This window comes from Emys orbicularis, chromosome 24 (genome assembly GCF_028017835.1).
Source record: "Emys orbicularis isolate rEmyOrb1 chromosome 24, rEmyOrb1.hap1, whole genome shotgun sequence".
In the NCBI taxonomy this organism is placed as follows: domain Eukaryota; kingdom Metazoa; phylum Chordata; order Testudines; family Emydidae; genus Emys; species Emys orbicularis.
In genome coordinates, this window is record NC_088706.1 from 7,597,726 (window position 1) to 7,617,272 (window position 19,547).

General features: G+C 43.8%; 1 protein-coding gene across 2 annotated transcripts in view; it reads left to right on the top strand.

The window, feature by feature from the left end:
* The window catches only part of RFX2 (regulatory factor X2), a 52,366-nt gene that overhangs the window by 14,634 nt on the left and 18,185 nt on the right, over window positions 1-19,547 (top strand). The window contains exons 5-8 of one of the 2 annotated variants that reach the window (XM_065422125.1): window positions 1,266-1,340; window positions 9,714-9,895; window positions 14,794-14,913; window positions 17,648-17,763. In XM_065422125.1, the coding sequence (XP_065278197.1) occupies window positions 1,266-1,340; window positions 9,714-9,895; window positions 14,794-14,913; window positions 17,648-17,763 (493 nt within the window). The remainder of the gene's footprint in view (window positions 1-1,265; window positions 1,341-9,713; window positions 9,896-14,793; window positions 14,914-17,647; window positions 17,764-19,547) is intronic. The other variant, XM_065422126.1, reaches the window with a different exon arrangement.

Sequence of the window (19,547 nt, forward strand, 5' to 3'; positions counted from 1 at the left end):
CTTCCCCAAATCCTGAAGAATTTTGTCACCTGGTTGGGGTCTCCCCTTGCAGGAATACTCAGAAAAATGTTCTAGGAGATTTGGCCTCCTCTGCTGCCTGTGGTGGGAAAAGCAAAATACACCTTTAAGTAACCAAATGAAAACTGCAGAGCCGCTGTACAGACAGTGAACCTGAGTATTCCGGTCTATTGCTGGATAGATTGCCATCCCCAAAAGGAGCAGCTCTGACAATGAAAGGTGAATTGGCCTCTACGTCAACTACTGGGGGTCTGCCTGTTCTTGAGCTTAATAATAGTCCCCTATAATTACATAGCAGCTTTCATGCTGAATGCTTTACTACAGACTGTCTAAAGGGGCTCCCCCGCCGTTGGTTTGAAGCCTGCAACACTACACAGCAGTGTATTAAATGAGGAAATGAAGGATAACTTCTTTAATTAAATGTGCATGGACATCAAGGTAGGCGGAATGTAAATATTCCAGGTGGAATATGGTCAGGGTACCAGTGCTAATGTGCCTTCTGGTGGGTAGAGTGCCATGAGATCGTGACCATGGATGGTTGAGACATTGGTTTAAACTCTCACCCAAGGGCTGACACCATTCTGCAACTCTGATTCAAAGGGGAGAGTGCCCCATACAGCACACAGGTCTTGCATCCAGCCACTGACAAGGCCCACTTCTGGTTAGCCAGTAAGATACAATATGGCGTACCACCAGGCTGTATGATTTTAGAGTGACACCTTTTGCCCATTAGTGCATTATCTGTAGTAGCTCTGCTGGATTCAGTATTTTGTTCAACTACTATTCGTTTGTTGTTTCTATTAGTAGTTTAGGAAATGCTAATAAGCAAAGCTATTAATTTGGGTTTCACAGAGATGGGCCTGATGATAAAATGCACCATCTTTATGTGGTTCTCTATTTCATACAATAGCTCATTGCTACCAATGAGAATTTTTGGAGGAGTGATTCGCTATATTTGTGGAGGGAAAGGGGAATTTAAAATGCAAGTTCTGAAATGATCCTAGCTCCGTTCTTTCATCCTTAATATGTGTCCTGGCTGCACAGTTAGTTTGCATGTGTTACAATAACATTTCTCTGCTGCACCTTTAGCCCATAAGGACTGTACCTTATCTACCTTGCATCTTTGTCATGAGCCTATTTATAGAAAGCATTAATCATTATTCAGATTATTAATAAAGACAAATCTTGGCTGTTGCTAACTATCTGATTTCCTTTCTTTTCTTTTTTCTCGTGCACATTTTCTTTAGCTTGAAATGGCGATTGAAAATCTACAAAAAAATGAAGGGATTACATCACACAAAAGCAGTTTGCTCAACAGCCATGTAAGTTACTATTGGACTTTACAACCTCTTCCCTGCTTTGTTAGGAGCATTATTTATAGAGGTTTTGTACACCAGCTAATCTGGGCAAATCAAAGCAGCCTAAGGTTTGGTTGCCTGCACTCCCCATGGCAGCCCTGGTCCATAGAAACAATAGTGTGCAAAAGCCTGCGATGATTTTTATGTATGTTTGTCAAGATGCTCTGGATTCTGTTATCTGTCTCTGCCCCATGTTTGTTTATTTAATCTGCCTTGAAATGGAAACTGCAGGCACTTAAGTAAATGCATTGAGAGGTTTGTCTCCCTTCACTGGAAGTTTGCTGGAAAACAGTTTTGTAACGCTCAGCAGCAACGCTGTATTGAATCCTAACAGATGGCCCCTACACCTGGGTAACAAAAGCATAGTGTGTGTGTGTCTGTGTCTTGGAGTGCATGAGCCTGTATTTCTTCTTTATATAATCAGGAAAGGCCTGGACTGGTGCAAAGCTTTGCTAAACCCACTTGCGGGAACTTTCTATTTCATGCTGATAGCAACCATTTCTTCGCTTTGGGTGAAATTCACCCCAGGCTTCTGGGCCTAGGCAAGGCCTTCTGTGTTATGTCTTCCAGCCTTGATCCAGCAAAGCTTAATTTTTAAGCACATAATTATATGGGGCTAAAAGGCTCTAATCCAAACCATGCTGAAGTCAATAGGAAGGTTCTCATTGAATTCAGTGGGCTTTGGGATCAGGCCCCAAGTGTGGTTCTACATGGAAAAGTCATGGTATAAAAATGGCGCCTTCACCCACAGTCCTGGTCTCTCTGTGCATTTAAAGTCAGATCTGTTGACCCTGTTGGGGAACAAAACTATCCCCCACCAGCCCTGGAGCAGTGGTGTAGCCAAGATGGGACATTTGGGTGGGCCCCGACTTCAGGTGGGCGGGCAGCGACGGGGGGAAGGAGGATCAGGGCCTACCTCCCCCACCACCTCCAGCCGGCCTTGGGGGTGGGGGTGTGTGGATGCTCTGGCCAGGGGATCTCTGGGGCTCCTGGCACACACCCAGCTCTGGGAGGAGATGCCGCTCTGCAGCGGCAACGGCACACCGGGCCTGGCTCCCCAAGCGGCAGGATTCCTCCGTCGCCGTGGGGTCGCCTGAAGCTCGACCTCCTCCCACTGGCGGATTAGCCACTGGGCCAAAGGGGTGTACCCAGGGGCCCCAGCCAATTGGGGGGGCCCTAGAAAGATGGACGCCTCCACCCAGTGCTCCTGCTGGAGAGCGGGGTTGGGGTGCAGGGCTTGCCCCGCTCCCCAGCTGGAGCGCCGGGAGGAGTGGGGCAAGATCCCATGACCCAACCCCGCTCCCCGGCAGGAGCGCCGGGCAGGCAGAGTGGGGCAAGCGCCCGACCCTGCTCCTCAGCTGGAGCACCTGGCAGGCGAGCAGAGTGGGGCAAGCTGGGGCCAGATCAGAGCTGGGGCTGGGGTGTGGGCCTGGATGCTAAGTGGGTGGGCTGTGGCCCACCCAGGCCCACCTGTGGCTATGCCCCTGTCGTGGAGAACCAGCACAGCTCTGCTGTAGTGAACTGGACTTCTTTTTGGTTCACACGTCAATGAAACTGTTAATTTAATGGTCCAGTCCGTCAAGGTGCTGAACTCCACCCTTTCGGCTCTGAGCTCCCTCAACTCTCATTTGAGTCAGTGGGAGCTGAGATCACTTAGCACCTTGCAGGATCAGGCCTTCAAATTCCTGTGTCATTAGATTATATTCATGGTCACACCCATGCAACTCCACTGAAGAGCAGCATAGATGAGACTATGAGAACATTTGCTGTACAGAGTCAGCCTTATTGATGATGGTGCATAAGCTGGAAATAACCCAGCTGTTAGAGCACAGGGTGGTTTAGATGACCTGGCAGTAGGAAAAATACACACTTGTCAACTTGAGAACATTTTGATGTGGAAAAATATTGCAATAAATGTGGAATCCCACTCTGACCAATTTTTAAAATAGTCATGTCTCTGAGTAGAACAGTATTAATTCTGGAGCCTGGGGCCAGGTCTGGCTATTCTGCACTAGGGTGAATTTCACCAAAAAAAATAACAAAAAGAAAATAACTCTACCAGTTTTTTTCAAGTATATCAACTTTATTTCTGAGTTATTGTAGTTAGTGTTCTGTTTGATCAGATACTAGAAGTGTTCTGTTTGATCAGATTTTAGAAAAAATCTTCAGTATTGCCTTCCCTAAGTGATTGCTTTAAACAATCATCAGATTTTTTTTAATTGATTCTTTTTGTTGGACTTTTCGGTTTGAACCTTTAGGAGTCACATTTTTAAGCTTATTTCTGCAACCACAGGGTTAGAAACTTACTTTAAAAAGAATGAAAGCTGAGATTCTCCTGTAATCACATAATTCCAGGAACTGGGGTTTTAAGATAAACACCAAAAATCATGAGACCTGCAATAAAATCATGGGAGTTGGCAACACTGAATCTCTTCTAGTATTTCTGGGAATTTCTAAAGAGCACTGCTGATATCATAATTTTGACTCTATGAAGTGCTGTAGGAGGACAGAAGGCCAAAGGGTCAGAAACTCCAGCTACCCAGCTGTGTCTGGTGATGATTTAAATGTCCATTACCACAGGCATGTTCCTCTTTTTTTCTGTGTGGAGGCAAAAATGCTTCTGACCTCCAACATTAAAAATAAAATAAAATAAATCTTTGAATCAAGAATCCTTTGATAGCTTCCTTGCAAGCAGGTCTTTTTTTTGAAATCCCTGGTAGAGTAGATAAAGTAATTGGCTGGTTTGAGTTTCCGTTTTCCTTCTCATGAACAAACAGTTGCTGTTTCTGCAGAGACTATGTTAAATGGAATTACCGGTACTTTACAGTGTAGAAGTAAAGAACAAGAACAAAGATTTCTTTAAATTGTCTGTAGTTTTATTTAGGTTCTGTTATAAATAAGTTTTTACAAAACCTAATATGTATAAGTGTTTTCATGAAAACCTGTATACATCTTAGTGTTTGCATTACCCTGCTGTTAGAAACCCAAATACAACAGCATTGGGCTTGTGCATGAGAATCAGAAAGTGAAAGGCAAAAGGAGGCAGCGGTCTGTCCAATCTGAATGGGTTGGGAAAAAATGAACTTGGCATAAATCATGCAAATAAAAATAGATTTTTAAAACTCTTTGTTTTGCTTCTTCCAAGCACTGTTAGTATCATGAACAAGGATTGGATTTTTCTCTTGGCAGTTTGCCTTGGGCCCCCTATTTTAGCGAGTCCCCAAACCAAATGGTATTGCAACCTGGTGCACAGAGTCACAGCACCACTCACATTTGGGCTGGCCTCCCCATGGGGAGTGGAGAGCTGGGCCAAACCTGAGCAGTGCAGCCACCCCCCTGCACTATGCTGCAGTGCCTAGAGCGGGGAGTTGGGCCCAGACCTATAGAACAGGAGCGGTCACTGTGGAGCAGTGGTTCCCAAACTGGGGTTCGCGAAATGTTACAGGGGGTTCTTGGGGGGAGGGGGAGAATCCCTAATGGCGGACAGAGCTGTCCCTAGGGACCCCGGGCAGCACGGGGCAAGCAGCCCGGAGCCCCTGGACTTCCAAGAACTAAGCAGATCAAAGAAGCCTATCTATCACACTGAGGAGATTTAAACTTTGAGACTCCTTATATGAAATGGAAAAGGAGGTGGATATTTTTTGCTGTTTTTAAAATTAAATAGGCAGCTAGTATTGTTTTTAAAACGATTATGAAGAACAAGTTTAAGCTTTGTTGTAACGTGCGTTGTTTGCCTGGACTGCTCAACACCTGAATGCTTGTGTAGGAGGAACGATTTGAGTTGGCTTCTTAAATACCTTCATTCTGTTTCACGTCTGATCCTCCTTGATGAAACGTAGGAGCCTTGTCTTATAACAGGCTTATTCAAAGTGATACAAGCTACGAAAGTGAGACCTTGGAAGAGTGTTGCTGTTTTCATAATGTAATAAAAATACTGTAATGATCAATAATCATTAATAATAAATGGTGTGTAATAAGCACGTCATAAAAACAAATTTTATATTTCCAAGATCACTGCTTTTATAATTTATACTCAGGTGAAGGGGAAAATCCCTGGAAACATTCATTTTTAGGAGGGGGTTCGCAAGACTTGACATTTTAGTTAAAGGGGTTCGTGGGTTGTTAAAGTTTGGGAACCACTGCTGTGGAGGGAGCTCACTCTCCACCCTGCCCTCCCAGGGGGCCTCCCCTTAGTGGTAATTTTTTTTGAAGGGCTGGGGGGCCTCAGTTTCAGATTTTGCCCCGGGCCCCCAAAATCTCAGTGTGGCCCTGAGTGTCTCTAACAAGGAAACAAGCTCCCCAGGGAAGTTGTTAGCGAGTGACAATTACAGTATTAGCTAGGGCTTAGTTGCTTTCTTTGTTTCCTCTGCAAAGTTTCATTAAGGTCCTAGAGAACGTTGCAGAGGTTTTCATTAAGTTCATTAAGTATTCTGTTGAGGTTCGTTTTACTTCTTCATCCTTCATGTTACACAAATCTGTAAATTCCTAGGATAAAGATTCCTATATTACCGGCAGCAACTGTATCATGTCAAGATTTCAAAAACCAGTAAGTTTTATTTATCGGGCGATCATTTTATCTACTCACTTAGGCCCATTCCTGTAAAAACCCTTCTTCACACAATTTATGCTATTGAAGTCAAAGACCCTGTTCACATGACTAAGAGCTGCTTTTGGTAGCAAGTCTTTTTGGGATCAGATTTTCAAGTGTGTGTGTCTGAAGTTAAGCACCTAAATCCATATTTAGGCACCAACTGGCCTAATTTGCAGAGGTTCTCATAGACTTTAAGGTCAGAAGGGACCATTATGGTCATCTAGTCTGACCTTCTGCACAACGCAGGCCACAGAAGCTCACCCACCCACTCCTGTAACAAACCCCTGACCTATGTCTGAGCCATTGAAGTCCTCAGATCATGGTTTAAAGACTTCAAGGTGCAGAGAATCCTCCAGCAAGTGACCCATGCCCCACGCTGCAGAGGTTCTGAGCAGCTACAGGTTCTGAACACCCACAACTTTCAGGGTTGTCAACAGGGGATGTTAGTTTTCTGCATCTCTGAAAATCAGGTCATTTCTTTAGGCACCCAAATATGGATTTGCTTGCTTAGTGTCAGCCAACCATATTTGAAAATCTCCTGCTGAAATCTTTAAGGAGAGGAATCACGTAGGGTTCTATAACTGGGTATAACTAATGATGGGATAAAGCTGAGCAATGGAAAATACGCAGTGAATATCTGGAAATGTTTCATGGCCATGAAATTAATCTCCTATGGAAAATGGTAGAAACTGTAATTTTGCCATTGACTTCAGTGGGGCCAGGATTTTACCCTAAATTCCTTTTAAAACTAGACTGGACAAAGACTAGTAAAACTACTTCAGGGAATAATTCTCCATGGATAGAGTAGGAGGAATGCAGTGAGCTAAAGAAGAATGAATCTTCACTTCTGTGACAAAAAAATCAGTAGATCTAGTCCTTGAGACAACGTCTCAGCAAACAATTGCGTAATTGCAGGTTGCCGCCCCCTATTTTCGGTTACTTCTGACACATGAAATAAATGCTAGGACTTTTCAGGAGCTAAAAAAGAGAAATGCACAAAAATCTTTGTAACATCTGCTTCCCGAGGCAAGTCCTTAGAAGTTATTAGCAGCTAACTTCCTGAGTGAGTTCCTTGGAATGGAACATGTTTAGGAGGTCAAACCTAGTTGTGGGGGGAGGGATAGCTCAGTGGTTTGAGCATTGGCCTGCTAAACCCAGGGTTGTAGGTTCAATCCTTGAGGGGGCCATTTGGGGATTTAGTTGGGGATTGGTCCTGCTTTGAGCAGGGGGTTGGACTAGATGACCTCCCGAGGTCCCTTCCAAACCTGATGTTCTATGATTCTAACACCTAGTTGGGCCCACAGGACAAATGGAATTAATGAAGAAAAAGGTTAACTTATGGCCAGTGAATCTTCTAAATACATGGGACGGGCTAAAATGAACATGGATACAGACTCATTTAAAACAGCACTACTTATCTGTGTGCTAGGAGCGCTTGGGTTCATCTCTTGTTCTAGATGGCTTAATCAGTAACTTAATGGCTACAGAATTGTAAGAATTTAGTGTGCCATTCTTGTTTCAGGGATCCATGGAGATAGGACTCCCTCTGCAAATAAGGGTGTGAAGTGATGTAGGTCACCATACTCTCAATATCCTTTTAAAACAGAGCTTGAGACTGAAGGTTTAGATTTTGAAAAGTCTTTATCTGTGGGATGTGTATAAAAGAGCAGATAAGATGTTAATGGGAATGATGTTCCAAGCAGCCCTCCAAAATACAGGGTTCAGAGCAAATGACCCAAGTAGTCTCTTCTGCCCCTGGTATCTAGTGATCTGATCCAAAGCTCGTTGAAATCAATGGAAACGGTTCACTGAATTTCAAAGGCATTTGGGTCAGGCCCTAAGATTTCCTGTTAATATAGAGAAATAAAGCCTAAAATATTGCTTTTACATTTTTCTTGTATGCAGTAGCTCATAATAGGCTGAAGTTTCAAATTTTAGGCACTCAACTTGCAACTACAAAACATGTGCATAGATGCAATTAGCTCATCCCGTGCATAAAAGGAATATGGTGCATACTTCAGGTCTGATTCTACTCTGAGGCTTGGTCTACACTTACCCCCCAAGTCGAAGTAAGGTACGCAAATTCAGCTACGTGAATAACGTAGCTGAATTCGACATACCTTACTTCGAACTTACCGCGGTTCAGACGCGGTCCACACGCGGCAGGCAGGCTCCCCCGTCGACTCCGCGGTACTCCTCTCGTCTAGCTGGAGTACCGCAGTCGACGGCGAGCGCTTCCTGGTTCGATTTATCGCGTCCACACCAGACGCGATAAATCGAACCCGGAACTTCGATTGCCAGCCGTCGAACTACCGCGGTAGTGTAGACATACCCTGACAGAAGCATATGTTGAAAATACCTCTGTTGAAATAAATGGGCCTGCTTCACCACTGCACACTTGAGTTCTGATTTCAGTGGAGTTACTGCTGTAAAACTTGAGTATCAAGTAGTGAATTAGGCTGCTAGAGATGCACTGCTGTAAACCTGCTGTCAGGAAGATACAAGCCTTTTTGTGTGTGAGCAGGTATGTGTTTGTTGAACAGAGACCTGCATGCACAAGTGTACAAAGCACTTGGCATGTGCTTTAATACCATTAACTTCAGGGACAAAGCATCCGCTTAAGGTTAAGCACATACTTGAATGCTTTGTTCTATCAGGGTCATATTTTGCAGCTATGATTTTGGCACACAAGGCTTGATTCTGCTCTCCTGTTAGCTTTACATCAATGTAACTCCATCTGCTTCAATTGAGTTACTCCTGATTCACACCAGTGTAAAGGGAGATCAGAATCAGGCCCTAGTTTTGAAAACGTTGGCCCAACGTTTCATCAGGATTCTCCTCATTTTTATTAAAGGAAGTACCTTATCAATATTTACTCCTGGTTGTACATCTAGCTTTTCTCTTGCTTTTTTTTTATTTTATGAGTCAATATTTGCTTTAAAATTGTACTCTTTTTATTTTTCTGAATCTGCCATTTAGCCAATTAGAGAGGCTTTACATTCTAATTCATGAACTGCAGTTGTGTGACTGACCTGCCCTTTCAAACTGGCTGAACATAAATAATTTATATCTAATTGCAAACTCTGATCAAGGTAAATGTCAAGAGAAGTAAAGTTCAGACAATACATTTTGAAAAATAGCTGGTAACGTGTCAGATTTTAAGGTAGGGTTTGGCAGCCATTTATTTTGTTGTTAAGCGGACAGTTGTAAACATTTCAAGCTTGAAATTAAGATACATTAACTCAAACAAGCTTTGCCTGCTGCATTAGCAGTTGACAATTGTGAATAGACAGAGAAGCAATGTATTCAGATTCCTCTGAGATCTTTCTTTCCTAGTAAATAGCATCAGGAACCATAGCCCTTGTTCTCCTTAACAGTGAGCTCATGAGACTTTTTTGGGCGGGGGGGGCTTTCCATGATTCGTATTCCCCTTGCATTCATGTAACTGAGGGAAGGGAAGACATCAGCTTAAGTGGCAATGTATACTTGGGTGCTGTATGTGACAGCCTTTTTTGATTTCACACTGTTCCTACATCATGGAGGACATAAATATCAGATTGAAACACACAAGAGTTAGCTGCAGTTATGTACTAACTACCAACCACTTAAGTCCTCTTGAACTCTGATCACATCAAGAAGGTTCTCCTCCCTTTTAAATGTTGTCATCTTTTTAAGCAGGCCATTTTAAACATCTTTAGTCTTTCACGTGTGTGGGTTTTTAAAAAATTACATTTTTGTACATAAAGCTCCAGTGGCTGTTGGACAATTATGAGACTGCTGAAGGTGTGAGTCTTCCCAGGAGCTCGCTGTATAACCATTACCTGCGGCACTGCCAAGAGCACAAACTGGATCCAGTGAATGCTGCTTCCTTTGGAAAACTGATTCGTTCTGTGTTCATGGGGCTGAAAACTCGGCGCTTGGGAACAAGGTTGGTACAAAAGGGTTTGAGATTAGGGTTCAATGGTAGCAGAAGCACATTCCCACCTTTCTTTGGCCCCTACCTGTTTCACTTTACCACTGTTTCTGAAAGATCATGGAAAGGCCAATGAGCGGAAATGCCACTTCACTCAATTAGATGCTAAATACCATTGCACCGGACACTCGCTGCATTCAGTGACGTTGCAATGAGTAATGGATGAACGGGCAACGACTTGCCATCTTTTTTATGGTTATCACCATTTTAATAATGTGGTGTGGATTACTTGAGAGGCTTTGTTGTTTAGTGATCTGAGTATCAGGGCCAGCGCTTCCATTTAGGCCACCTAGGCGGTCGCCTAGGGCGCCAGGATTTGAGAGGGGCGGCAATTCGGCGGCGGGGGGTCCTTCCACGCTCCGGGTCTTCGGCGGCAATTCTGCGGCGGGCCCTTCACTCGCTGCGGGACCCGCCGCCGAAGTGCCCCGAAGACCGGGAGCACGGAAGGACCCCCCCGCCGCAGAATTGCCGACGACGACCGGGAGCGCGGAAGGACCCCTGCCTAGGGCGCCAAAAACCCTGGCGCTGCTCCGTCTGAGTATTAGGAGTCATGGATAATTCCCAGCGCTGCCATAGACTCGCTATTGGGGATTTAGGCGAGCTCCTTCATGTGCCTATATATATTTTATCCATCTGTAAAATTGGTTTAATACCTCCTTCAGAGGAGTGTGTGAGGCTTAACTGAAGTTTGTAAAACTTCTGAGAGTCTCAAAAAAGATGTTACAATAATTCAAATATTAGTCGTCATCGTAGTAGTAACTGTTTTCAGTGGTTGCAGATTGTCCTTAAGAACAGTGGCTCTTGACTTTACGTTTTGCAGGAGGGAGAACTACTGCCCTGTTCTGTCGCAATCTATACCACAAAACGCTCCTCCCCTCCTGTCACTGGTGCTGCAGATCCACCCAACATTATTCACCGGTAACAGCCGTTTATTCCTAGGTCTATATAGTAACAACCAAACAATATCTCAAATGGAAAATTGCTATTTTAAGCAATATAAGTAATCTTAACAGGTCATAAGGTAAGAGTCTTCTCTCTGCAGGAATCAGCTGTGTCAGGTATTTGAGGACAAAGTTTAATTACCGTGGTGTTCCTGAATCTGCTCCGAGGTGGAGAGGCAGCCATTTTGCTGAAGAGATCTCATTTGGGATGCCTGACCATGTGGGGAGTGAACAGAGCTCATAGGCCAGTTTCTTAAGCAGTCTTTATTCTGTTTTGAATTTTGGCTTAACAATAATAAACCCCATTGTTTTAGTAGCTAAACAGTCAAGTTCAACTTTGGCTTCATGGTTCAGTGTTACAGCAGATGGGGAAACTGGTTTCCAATCTCACACTCTGTTCCACTCAACCCAATCAGTGTCACAAATGAGGTCCCTTTTCATCAAGATTGCTACCAGGAGCTGGAGACTTAGAGAATCGTATTGCAATTAAATGATTAGATTCTGATCTCACCGAAAGATTACACCAAAAGAATTCTGTTGATTTCAGTAGCGTTACTCCAGGTTTTTACTCCAGTGTAACTGAGATCAGAATCTGAGCCCAAACCTTTAGATACAGACATGCTGCTCAGAGTTTTCTAATGCAGAAGTAGGCTTCTTACCTATAAAACTTCCAGGGTGCTGGGCTGAGTCTCATGAGCGGAGTGTTCTTCTTTTTAAAAAGTGGGAGGACCCTAACTAAAACAGAATAGGTTAACTTGAATATTTGTGTCTAGAAGATAGTTAAAACCCCAAATATGCATAGGGTGACCGTATTTCCCTATACTGAATACGGGACACCTGTAAAATTACTCGTATTCAAGCAAGTTCAATGGCAATCAATCGTACAAACGTTCAAATTAACATCAAGTTGACTGAGCCCCTGTTAAAAGGAAATACTATATAGTTGGATTCTTTTTATTTACCTTCTTATCTTTAAGACTTTAGGGTTCATATGGGAAGGGGTGACACACACACACCCTTACCCCCCCCCCACACACACACTGGGAGAGGTGACACACACACACACTCCCGTACACCTCTCTCACACAGTGGGGGTGACCGACTCACCCTCCCTGCCCAGCGCTCTCTGCCCTCCATGCCTGGCTGTGCCCCCAGGACGGACCCGCCTCTCCTGGTATCTGGCATCACTTCTTCCCAAGGCAACATATGGGCAGGGGGCACACAGGGTCACATGCCCACCCTCCCCAGATTTCTACCAGGGTTCACAGCAGAATGTGGCCAGCAGCAGCCTTTCGGCATTGTGCAGGAGGGAAGGGACGGGAGCTGCTTCCAGGTGCAGGGGAGGAGGAGGAAGGGAAGGGATGACCTGGCCCGTGTCTTTGTAGAGCTCGTCTCTTCCCCCTCCGCCCCAGCTTGTCCCATCCTGCCCGCACAGTGTTGAAAGGCAGCTAACATCTCCAGGCTGGCCACCGACATAACCCAGCCGCCTCCTGTGCCCTGGCTACAGCGTGGGCAGGAAGGGGTTAAGCCCTAAGGATTCATTGTGCACCAGGGCCCAGGGAACCTGACTGCAGAGGCTTCTGTGAACCCGACCAGAGAGGTGGTTCAGCAGAGGAGGGTGCCTAGGGGATGGAGCAGCCCCACAGTCCCTGGGGGCAGGACCTAGGGTGAGGGGTGGGTGCAGAGGGTGCTAAGCCCCTGCCCCAGGGGCTGCTGTGGCACCTACAGGTTTGGGGCGTGAACAGGCTGGAAATTGCTCCCCCTCCCCCCGCCACTCCAGAGCTTAGCTGTGGGGCGGAGAGTCTTCCTCGTGCCAGCGCTGAGCAGGGCTTTGGCATATGCCAGGCGTGGCTCCTCCTGGCCATAGTAGTTCTTTAACTTCGAGTCACAAGTTTAGGTCCACTGCAATGACTCCAATCCCTTTTTAACGGGTTAAGACAATAGCTATGTAAAACATATTACAATAACTAGGCAGATAACACAAAGCTTGCAAAATCCTTCATTTCAGCAACAGAGAGGGCTAAGCATTCCAAAATCTTTCCTTTATAAACCTGAAGAGAATAATTCCTACCCCAAGGAGGGTTCCATGTAGAAAAACAGTTGTCAGACAACAGTTCCTTTCTCTAAATCCTCTGTCTGTGGTTGGGCTGTGAAATCATCATTAAATTCAAGATGTGTTTAGATTCTTCAATACAGTGCAAATCATCACACTTCTGAAGAGCACCAACGCGGGTGTCTCTGAGGCTGTAATGAGTGCTTTCCCAGCCGTTTATCCTGTCCCAGTGAGGACATGCTTGGCCATCATTAGTTACAAATTGACAACTCTTGCTGCAGTCTGATTGACAGAACTACTATCTTTGGACATCCAGGCTGTGTAATTATCATCCTCATTCCTATAGCCAAGCACTGGGTAGATCTAAAAAGAACTCCTAGCTTAATGGGGATACTTTAATTGAGTCATCCATGTGCAATGCTGAAAGCTTAGGAGACCCTACAGATATGCACTGATCAGCCAGAGAAGAACTCCCAGCCATTCTTGCTCTTTCGAAATCTTGTGTAGGCTTAATTCAGCCTCGCAAAACTATCATGAAAATCTAGCCCAGGTATAAAATCCACCTTCTGCCATGGTGACTGAAGATAATTTGGGGGCATGGGGTAAAAGTTGGGGGAACCAGATTTTTCTCACCCCCTGGTGAGGGGTCAATTAGGATGGTTTTATCCAATTTTATGTGCAGAAATCTAACCCCTACAGTGAAGTTCTGTTGCTGTATAAAGCCAATTCAGATTGAAGGGTAGAATGACTCCAAGATCTCTGTGGCATTCTATATAAATAACAGTTTGCATTCTGACACTTACCTCTTATTCTCCAGTTGCCACTGATCACTTAAAGGACAGGTCTCACCGGAAACCACCCTGTAATTAAAATGAAAGAGTCTGTGACCTGAAATGTCAATTGCAATTTTAAAAAAGTAGTTACATTGATATCAAATGTGACACTTTCAGTTCCCAGTTGACACAGGAGCTGAGAAGATCAGAACAGTTCCTTTTTGAGTGAAGAGGTACATTTCAGCATCACTGTGGCTCCAGAGTGCAGGCTGAAAGCCACAGGTGAGGGACCATGGAGGACCACCAGCCAAGAGCATTTCTCACTACAACATTCAACTCCTGGAGTGATATCTTGGCCCCATTTAAGTCAATTGGAGTTTTGCCATTGACTTCAGTGGGGCTGGGATTTCCTTCTTGGTGCTTTAAAGCACAGTATATTTCTGGATACCACTGTGAGGAGCATGTTATACATTTTTATACAGAAAGAAACCTTCACTCTGTCACTACAAAGGGTCATGTCTGGCTACCACTGAAGTCAATGGTAATATTTCCATTGGTTTCCATTATTAAACGTAGATTTGGCTCAAAGTATTTTGACGTGGATGATCCGTTAGCTGCCTGTGAATAAGGTTTTATGACTAGATTGAAAGCAAGGCTGAAATGGGTCTAGGCTGCAAGATTTTCAATGTAGATGTCACTGAACTGTGTTTTGAGACACATGGTACCATATTTTCCCAGAGATAAGTGCCGTGTTCAAACAAATCTTGTAAAAGGGATCCTGGACTCTTGATTGCTTTCAAATTTTGGGGTATAAACCCTCATCTCCAGGATCTTAGTTTCAGCAAGATTTGAAAATAACATGTACACCTCTGAATGTGAAATTAGGTTCTCAATATGCTTATTCAACAAAGTAAATCCATGCTAAATTGGCATCTGGGATTAGACAGAAGTTATAACGCACATTTATGATCCACACACCATTAGCACTGTCAAATGTTTCACTGAAGCCTAAAAGTAAATTGCAATGCTTGTGTGTCATCTCCATTAAATATCTGACATCTATAGATTTTAATGTTATGCTTGCAGGGGAAACTCCAAGTATCATTATTATGGGATCCGTCTAAAGCCAGAATCTCCACTGAATCACTTACAGGAAGACACCCAGTATATGGCGATGAGGCAACAGCCCATACACCAGAAACAAAGGTATGTGCCCAGGGCTTCTCAGACCTGCTAGTTGTGGCAATGGAAGCTGCAAGGAGTGGTTTCCTCAAAAGAGCAAAACACTGGGTCCCACCTCAAACAGCAGCAGCAGGAGCTTGAGGCTTTTAGCGCTGGTTATTTGCAAAGGGACCATATGCTGAGGGATAGCTCATGGCATAAATTAAGAAACTTAGTGATAAGGTAAAGTACATGCTATAGGGAAAGAGGAAGGCACTGCACTTAACAGAGCTTGAAGTGGCCGATACTGAACAAGGATAAAGAAGGGTCAAGGAGAAATTCGGATTCCACAAACTATTCCTCTTTGCCTTTTTTTGTGCAGCAAAGGCTTGGACTTGGGCTGCCTGTTGCTATGGTGAACACTACAGAATATCCTTTTCACTGTATCCCAGTGACTCAACATTTTTAAGACCTCAGCTGTACAGTTATTTGTGTTTAACCAGTGGAAGGGGATCTTGTTTTTCTTTTCATAGACCAGCTAGTGCAAGAGGTTCAGATGGGGCCCAATCAGGCTCGCATCTGGTAATTCTGGGTAAAATTAAATGAAGGTCATGATGCAAAGCAACTCTTGAATTGCCTCTTGGCAGCGTCAGCACTCTTGCTTCTGGTTGGAGTGAAGGCATGGAAAAATCTCAACTTTTTTAGTTCCCAAACAGCAAAAAAAAAAAAAAAAGAAGCTCTGCTGCTTATTCACTGTCTGACCTTGAGCAAATCATGTAACCTTTCTCTCGGCCCCGGTTTCCCTGTCTATAAAATGGGGAGGATGATACTTATCTCAGGTGGATGATGTGAGGTTTCATGAACATGTGTATATAAAGCATTTGGAGAAGGTGCTACAGAGACATGAAATATTTATTGTTTCCATCCTATTTTTGCCTGAAGCTTCCATAGTATTTTTGAGTATTTTGAGTATTGGTATTAGGCCTCATCTGCAGTGAAATCTCACTGCTATTAAAGAACAGTGTTTTTACTTGGTTAAAAAAAACCGGTGTGTAAAACAGTGTTATTTATCTAGAACACTTTTTAAAAAACATTAGCCTACCAGTGTTTGGCTCTCTGTTAGAAACAGGCTTGTGAAACCGTGCTTAAACATTGTTTAAAACACAATTATAAATAAGTGGTAAAGCTCTAATGCAGACAGCCATTAGACTTTTACTGGTCCTGCCTCACTTCTTTAACGGATCATCCTAACGTTTATTGCATGTCTGATACATTAGGAGCAGTGGGGAGGGCCAGCTATCAGTTTTACACAGCCCATTTGTAATATGAAGGAGAAGTTAATGTGCTTCATAGTCTGTCTTGTAAATGGCATCCCAGGCACTTAAGACACATTCCTGATTGTTGACCCTCAGAGGTACAGTAAAAGCAACTAGTGCAATTAACAAAAGTACGTATCCGAGCCCCAGTCCCTTCACTGGAACCAAATGGTTTTATTCATTTTAGCATTTCCGCCCCCCCAAGTAAATGTAGGCAAACCATGAATGCACATGACACAAACTGGGACGTCCGTTTCACATCAGGAAAGTGTAGCAATAAGACGTTAGGCCACCAAACAAGGTTGGCTTCCCCACCCCAATGTGAAATTGATTGGTCATAGGCCATTCCTAGTGGGAGCTGTCATTGTCACCAAACCCCCCACCACAACTTGCTTTGATTGCCCCCTTCCCTCACTAGCAATATCAGCAGAGAAGCCCAGAGCTGCCCAGAGGATTCAGGGGGCCTGGGGCAAAGCAATTTTGGGGGCCCCTTCCATAAAAAAAAGTTGCAATACTATAGAATACTATATTCTCGTGGGGGCCCCTGTGGGGCCTGGGGCAAGTTGCCCCACTTGGCCCCCCCCACCCCCCTCTGGGCTGCCCTGGAGAAGCCAAGAATCAAATAGAGCATAGGAACTGAATTACCCACAAGCCCTAGTAGCTGTTTCTCTGGGTCAGGGGGCTGAGGGGGGAGCATTTACTCTTCTGCTTGTACTCCATGGATAAGAAGACTCCAGGCCCCAGGGCAGTCAAACTAGAGACATCCACCTGCTCTACATTATCTTCAACATCTAACAATTAAAACAAGCAGATACAATGCTTCTCTGAGGTTAGTCAGGAAATGGCCACTACTATTATTTATTATTTGTGTTGGAGTAGCACCTAGGTGCCCCAGACAGTCGTGGATCAGGACCCCACTCTGCTAGGCGCCATACAATTGTGTATCATTTTATTTTAAATGCAGAGCAATATAAATGACACTGTTGCCTTCCTGTTATTAACTCTGTGTAGAAACAAGCTGCATTTGATGCCACTTATACAATCTATTTACCTCTCTGGGATTATTTGAGATGGATAATTTGGCCACATTTTATACTAAGAATACGTTTATAAAGGCTTAATAAATGCTGAATAGATGTCATAAGCATATCACAGATATGAATAATATGTGTTATAGTTACAAGCATATCAGCAGAAGGTTTGCAAACCCCGTGATTATAAACCACCTGTTGATCTAACAATTGATTAACCATTTATCAAAACAATTATTTAGAATTTATTAACCCTTTATAAGCTATTTATAAATGTACGCTGACATTTTAAGCGACTTGTTTGTTTGTTTAATGCAGAAGTGTTATACTGGTATATGACTTTGCCAGGTACCTCTTTCACTGTGTGTGTGTTTGCACATTTTAAATGTGCATACGACCAAGCTGTAGTCTGAGGGTTTTTTATATTCCTAGGTATAGACCTGCACAGAAGATGGATGGCATAAGGGAGAGTGGATCCAACAGTAGCCTACACACTACTCCAGAACAGTCAGTTGCAGCTCAAAGTCAACACCATCAGCAGTTTATAGGTGAGGAAATTCAACTCAAATTCCAGGCTTCCTTTCAGTTTTCTCATTTCTAGGAAATGCTACTGATTTCTAACTTGAAAAGGCTTCACAACCCTGCTCAGCAGGCCCAATCTATTGCCGTTCTAGGTGTCTGTTTATTTTCAATATTTGCCAAAGATATCCTAATAAGTGCTTAATATACCGTATCTTTTATTTTTACCTTTGCAACTTCCCTCACTAACCCTATTACACCCACAATCTGCACAGCTTTCCTCAGGCATGCTGCAAAGATGTCATGTGTCGCATGCTTCGGTTCTTAAAAATAGCATTTATTTATATATATTACTTAGAAATAGCCATCTTTTCTTTAAAATTCTCCCTGCAATCTTAAGATTCTACCTCTGCTGACTTCTGTGGGGCTTCCCAGGGTGGGAAGCACCACAACCAGAAGAATGGAGCCCTTAACTAGTATTTTTTTAAATTATATTTGCTTGCAGCTAGGTTTCCCATTCATTGAACTTTTCTGAGCCTCAGAAAGGCTCCGGTTTAAGATGAGTTGGGGGCAAAGGTTAAGATTAATTTTACTGGAAGTCTTTATCCTGTCCTTAGTGTTGATGTTATGGCATTCAAATCAATAAGCTCCACGTTCTCTTCTGGATCAGGGGATAGCTCAGTGGTTTGAGCATTGGTCTGCTAAACCCAGGGTTGTGAGTTCAATCCTTGAGGGGCGGGCCATTTAGGGATCTCGGGCAAAAATCTGTCTGGGGATTGGTCCTGCTTTGAGCAGGGGGTTGGACTAGATGACCTCCTGAGGTCCCTTCCAACCCTGGTATTCTATGCTTCTATTCCTCTTGATAATGGAAAAACTAGCAGCCCTGCAGAACAAGAGTAACAAAAGTCTTAGTCCTAGCTCTTTCTGTGCGGATGGCTCAAATGAGAGAGTCTCCAAGATGGTGGATTTGTTGTGATTGCAATGCATACACACATGATAGAAGCATGCACCTTGCAAAGTTTGCATTCAATTCTTGGGGAAGCTCATATTTCCTATGACAAAGACATACCATTCAAGTCCCACTACTCTGGGTGAGGATCATGTCCAGCAGTGCACGCATCTATTACATCGAAACCTTAAGTAACCATTCAAGAGATCAACAAATATTTACTGCTTAATGGAGGTGGCCTTCTAATAATGGTGAATCCGAACTGTACTCTGTATACTTTGGGCAATCTTTTAAGAGGGGAGATTGCCTAATAAGGCTGGCCTCCAATATATAGATTTCCGTATGTGTGGGAGGAGAACTGGATGCAAGACACAGTGCCTACTAGTTGCCACAGTTCGCTGCATTTTTTCTATTTAAGGAAAACTGTGTTAAGAATTTGCTGGATACCAGCTCCTCCTTCAAAGGAACCTAAGAGGAATGAAAGTGGGTACAAACAAGTGGGACCAACAGTTTACCCAGTTACTTCCCAGTCCAAACTGTAGGTGTGGGGTTGAGGTTTCCCCCCCCAGTGTTTCTGAGTAATGACACACAAGAACATGGACCTCTCTGAGCAGTCTCTAAAATGCAGTTGTGCCTGTGATGTCTGCCATCCAATTAAATTTTCCATTGTACTCTCAAAATACCGAAAGGATGTAATTCAGACTTCAGAGAAAATCTAATGGGAATGCACATTATAGTGGTACAAAGCATTCGTGTTTCTTTCCTCCTAGTTGCAATAAAAACATTTTCTTTTCGACAATGAATAATTGGGCAGCGGTGTTCTTTTTTGGAAGTGACATGTTGAAGTATTGGACAATCAGTCTC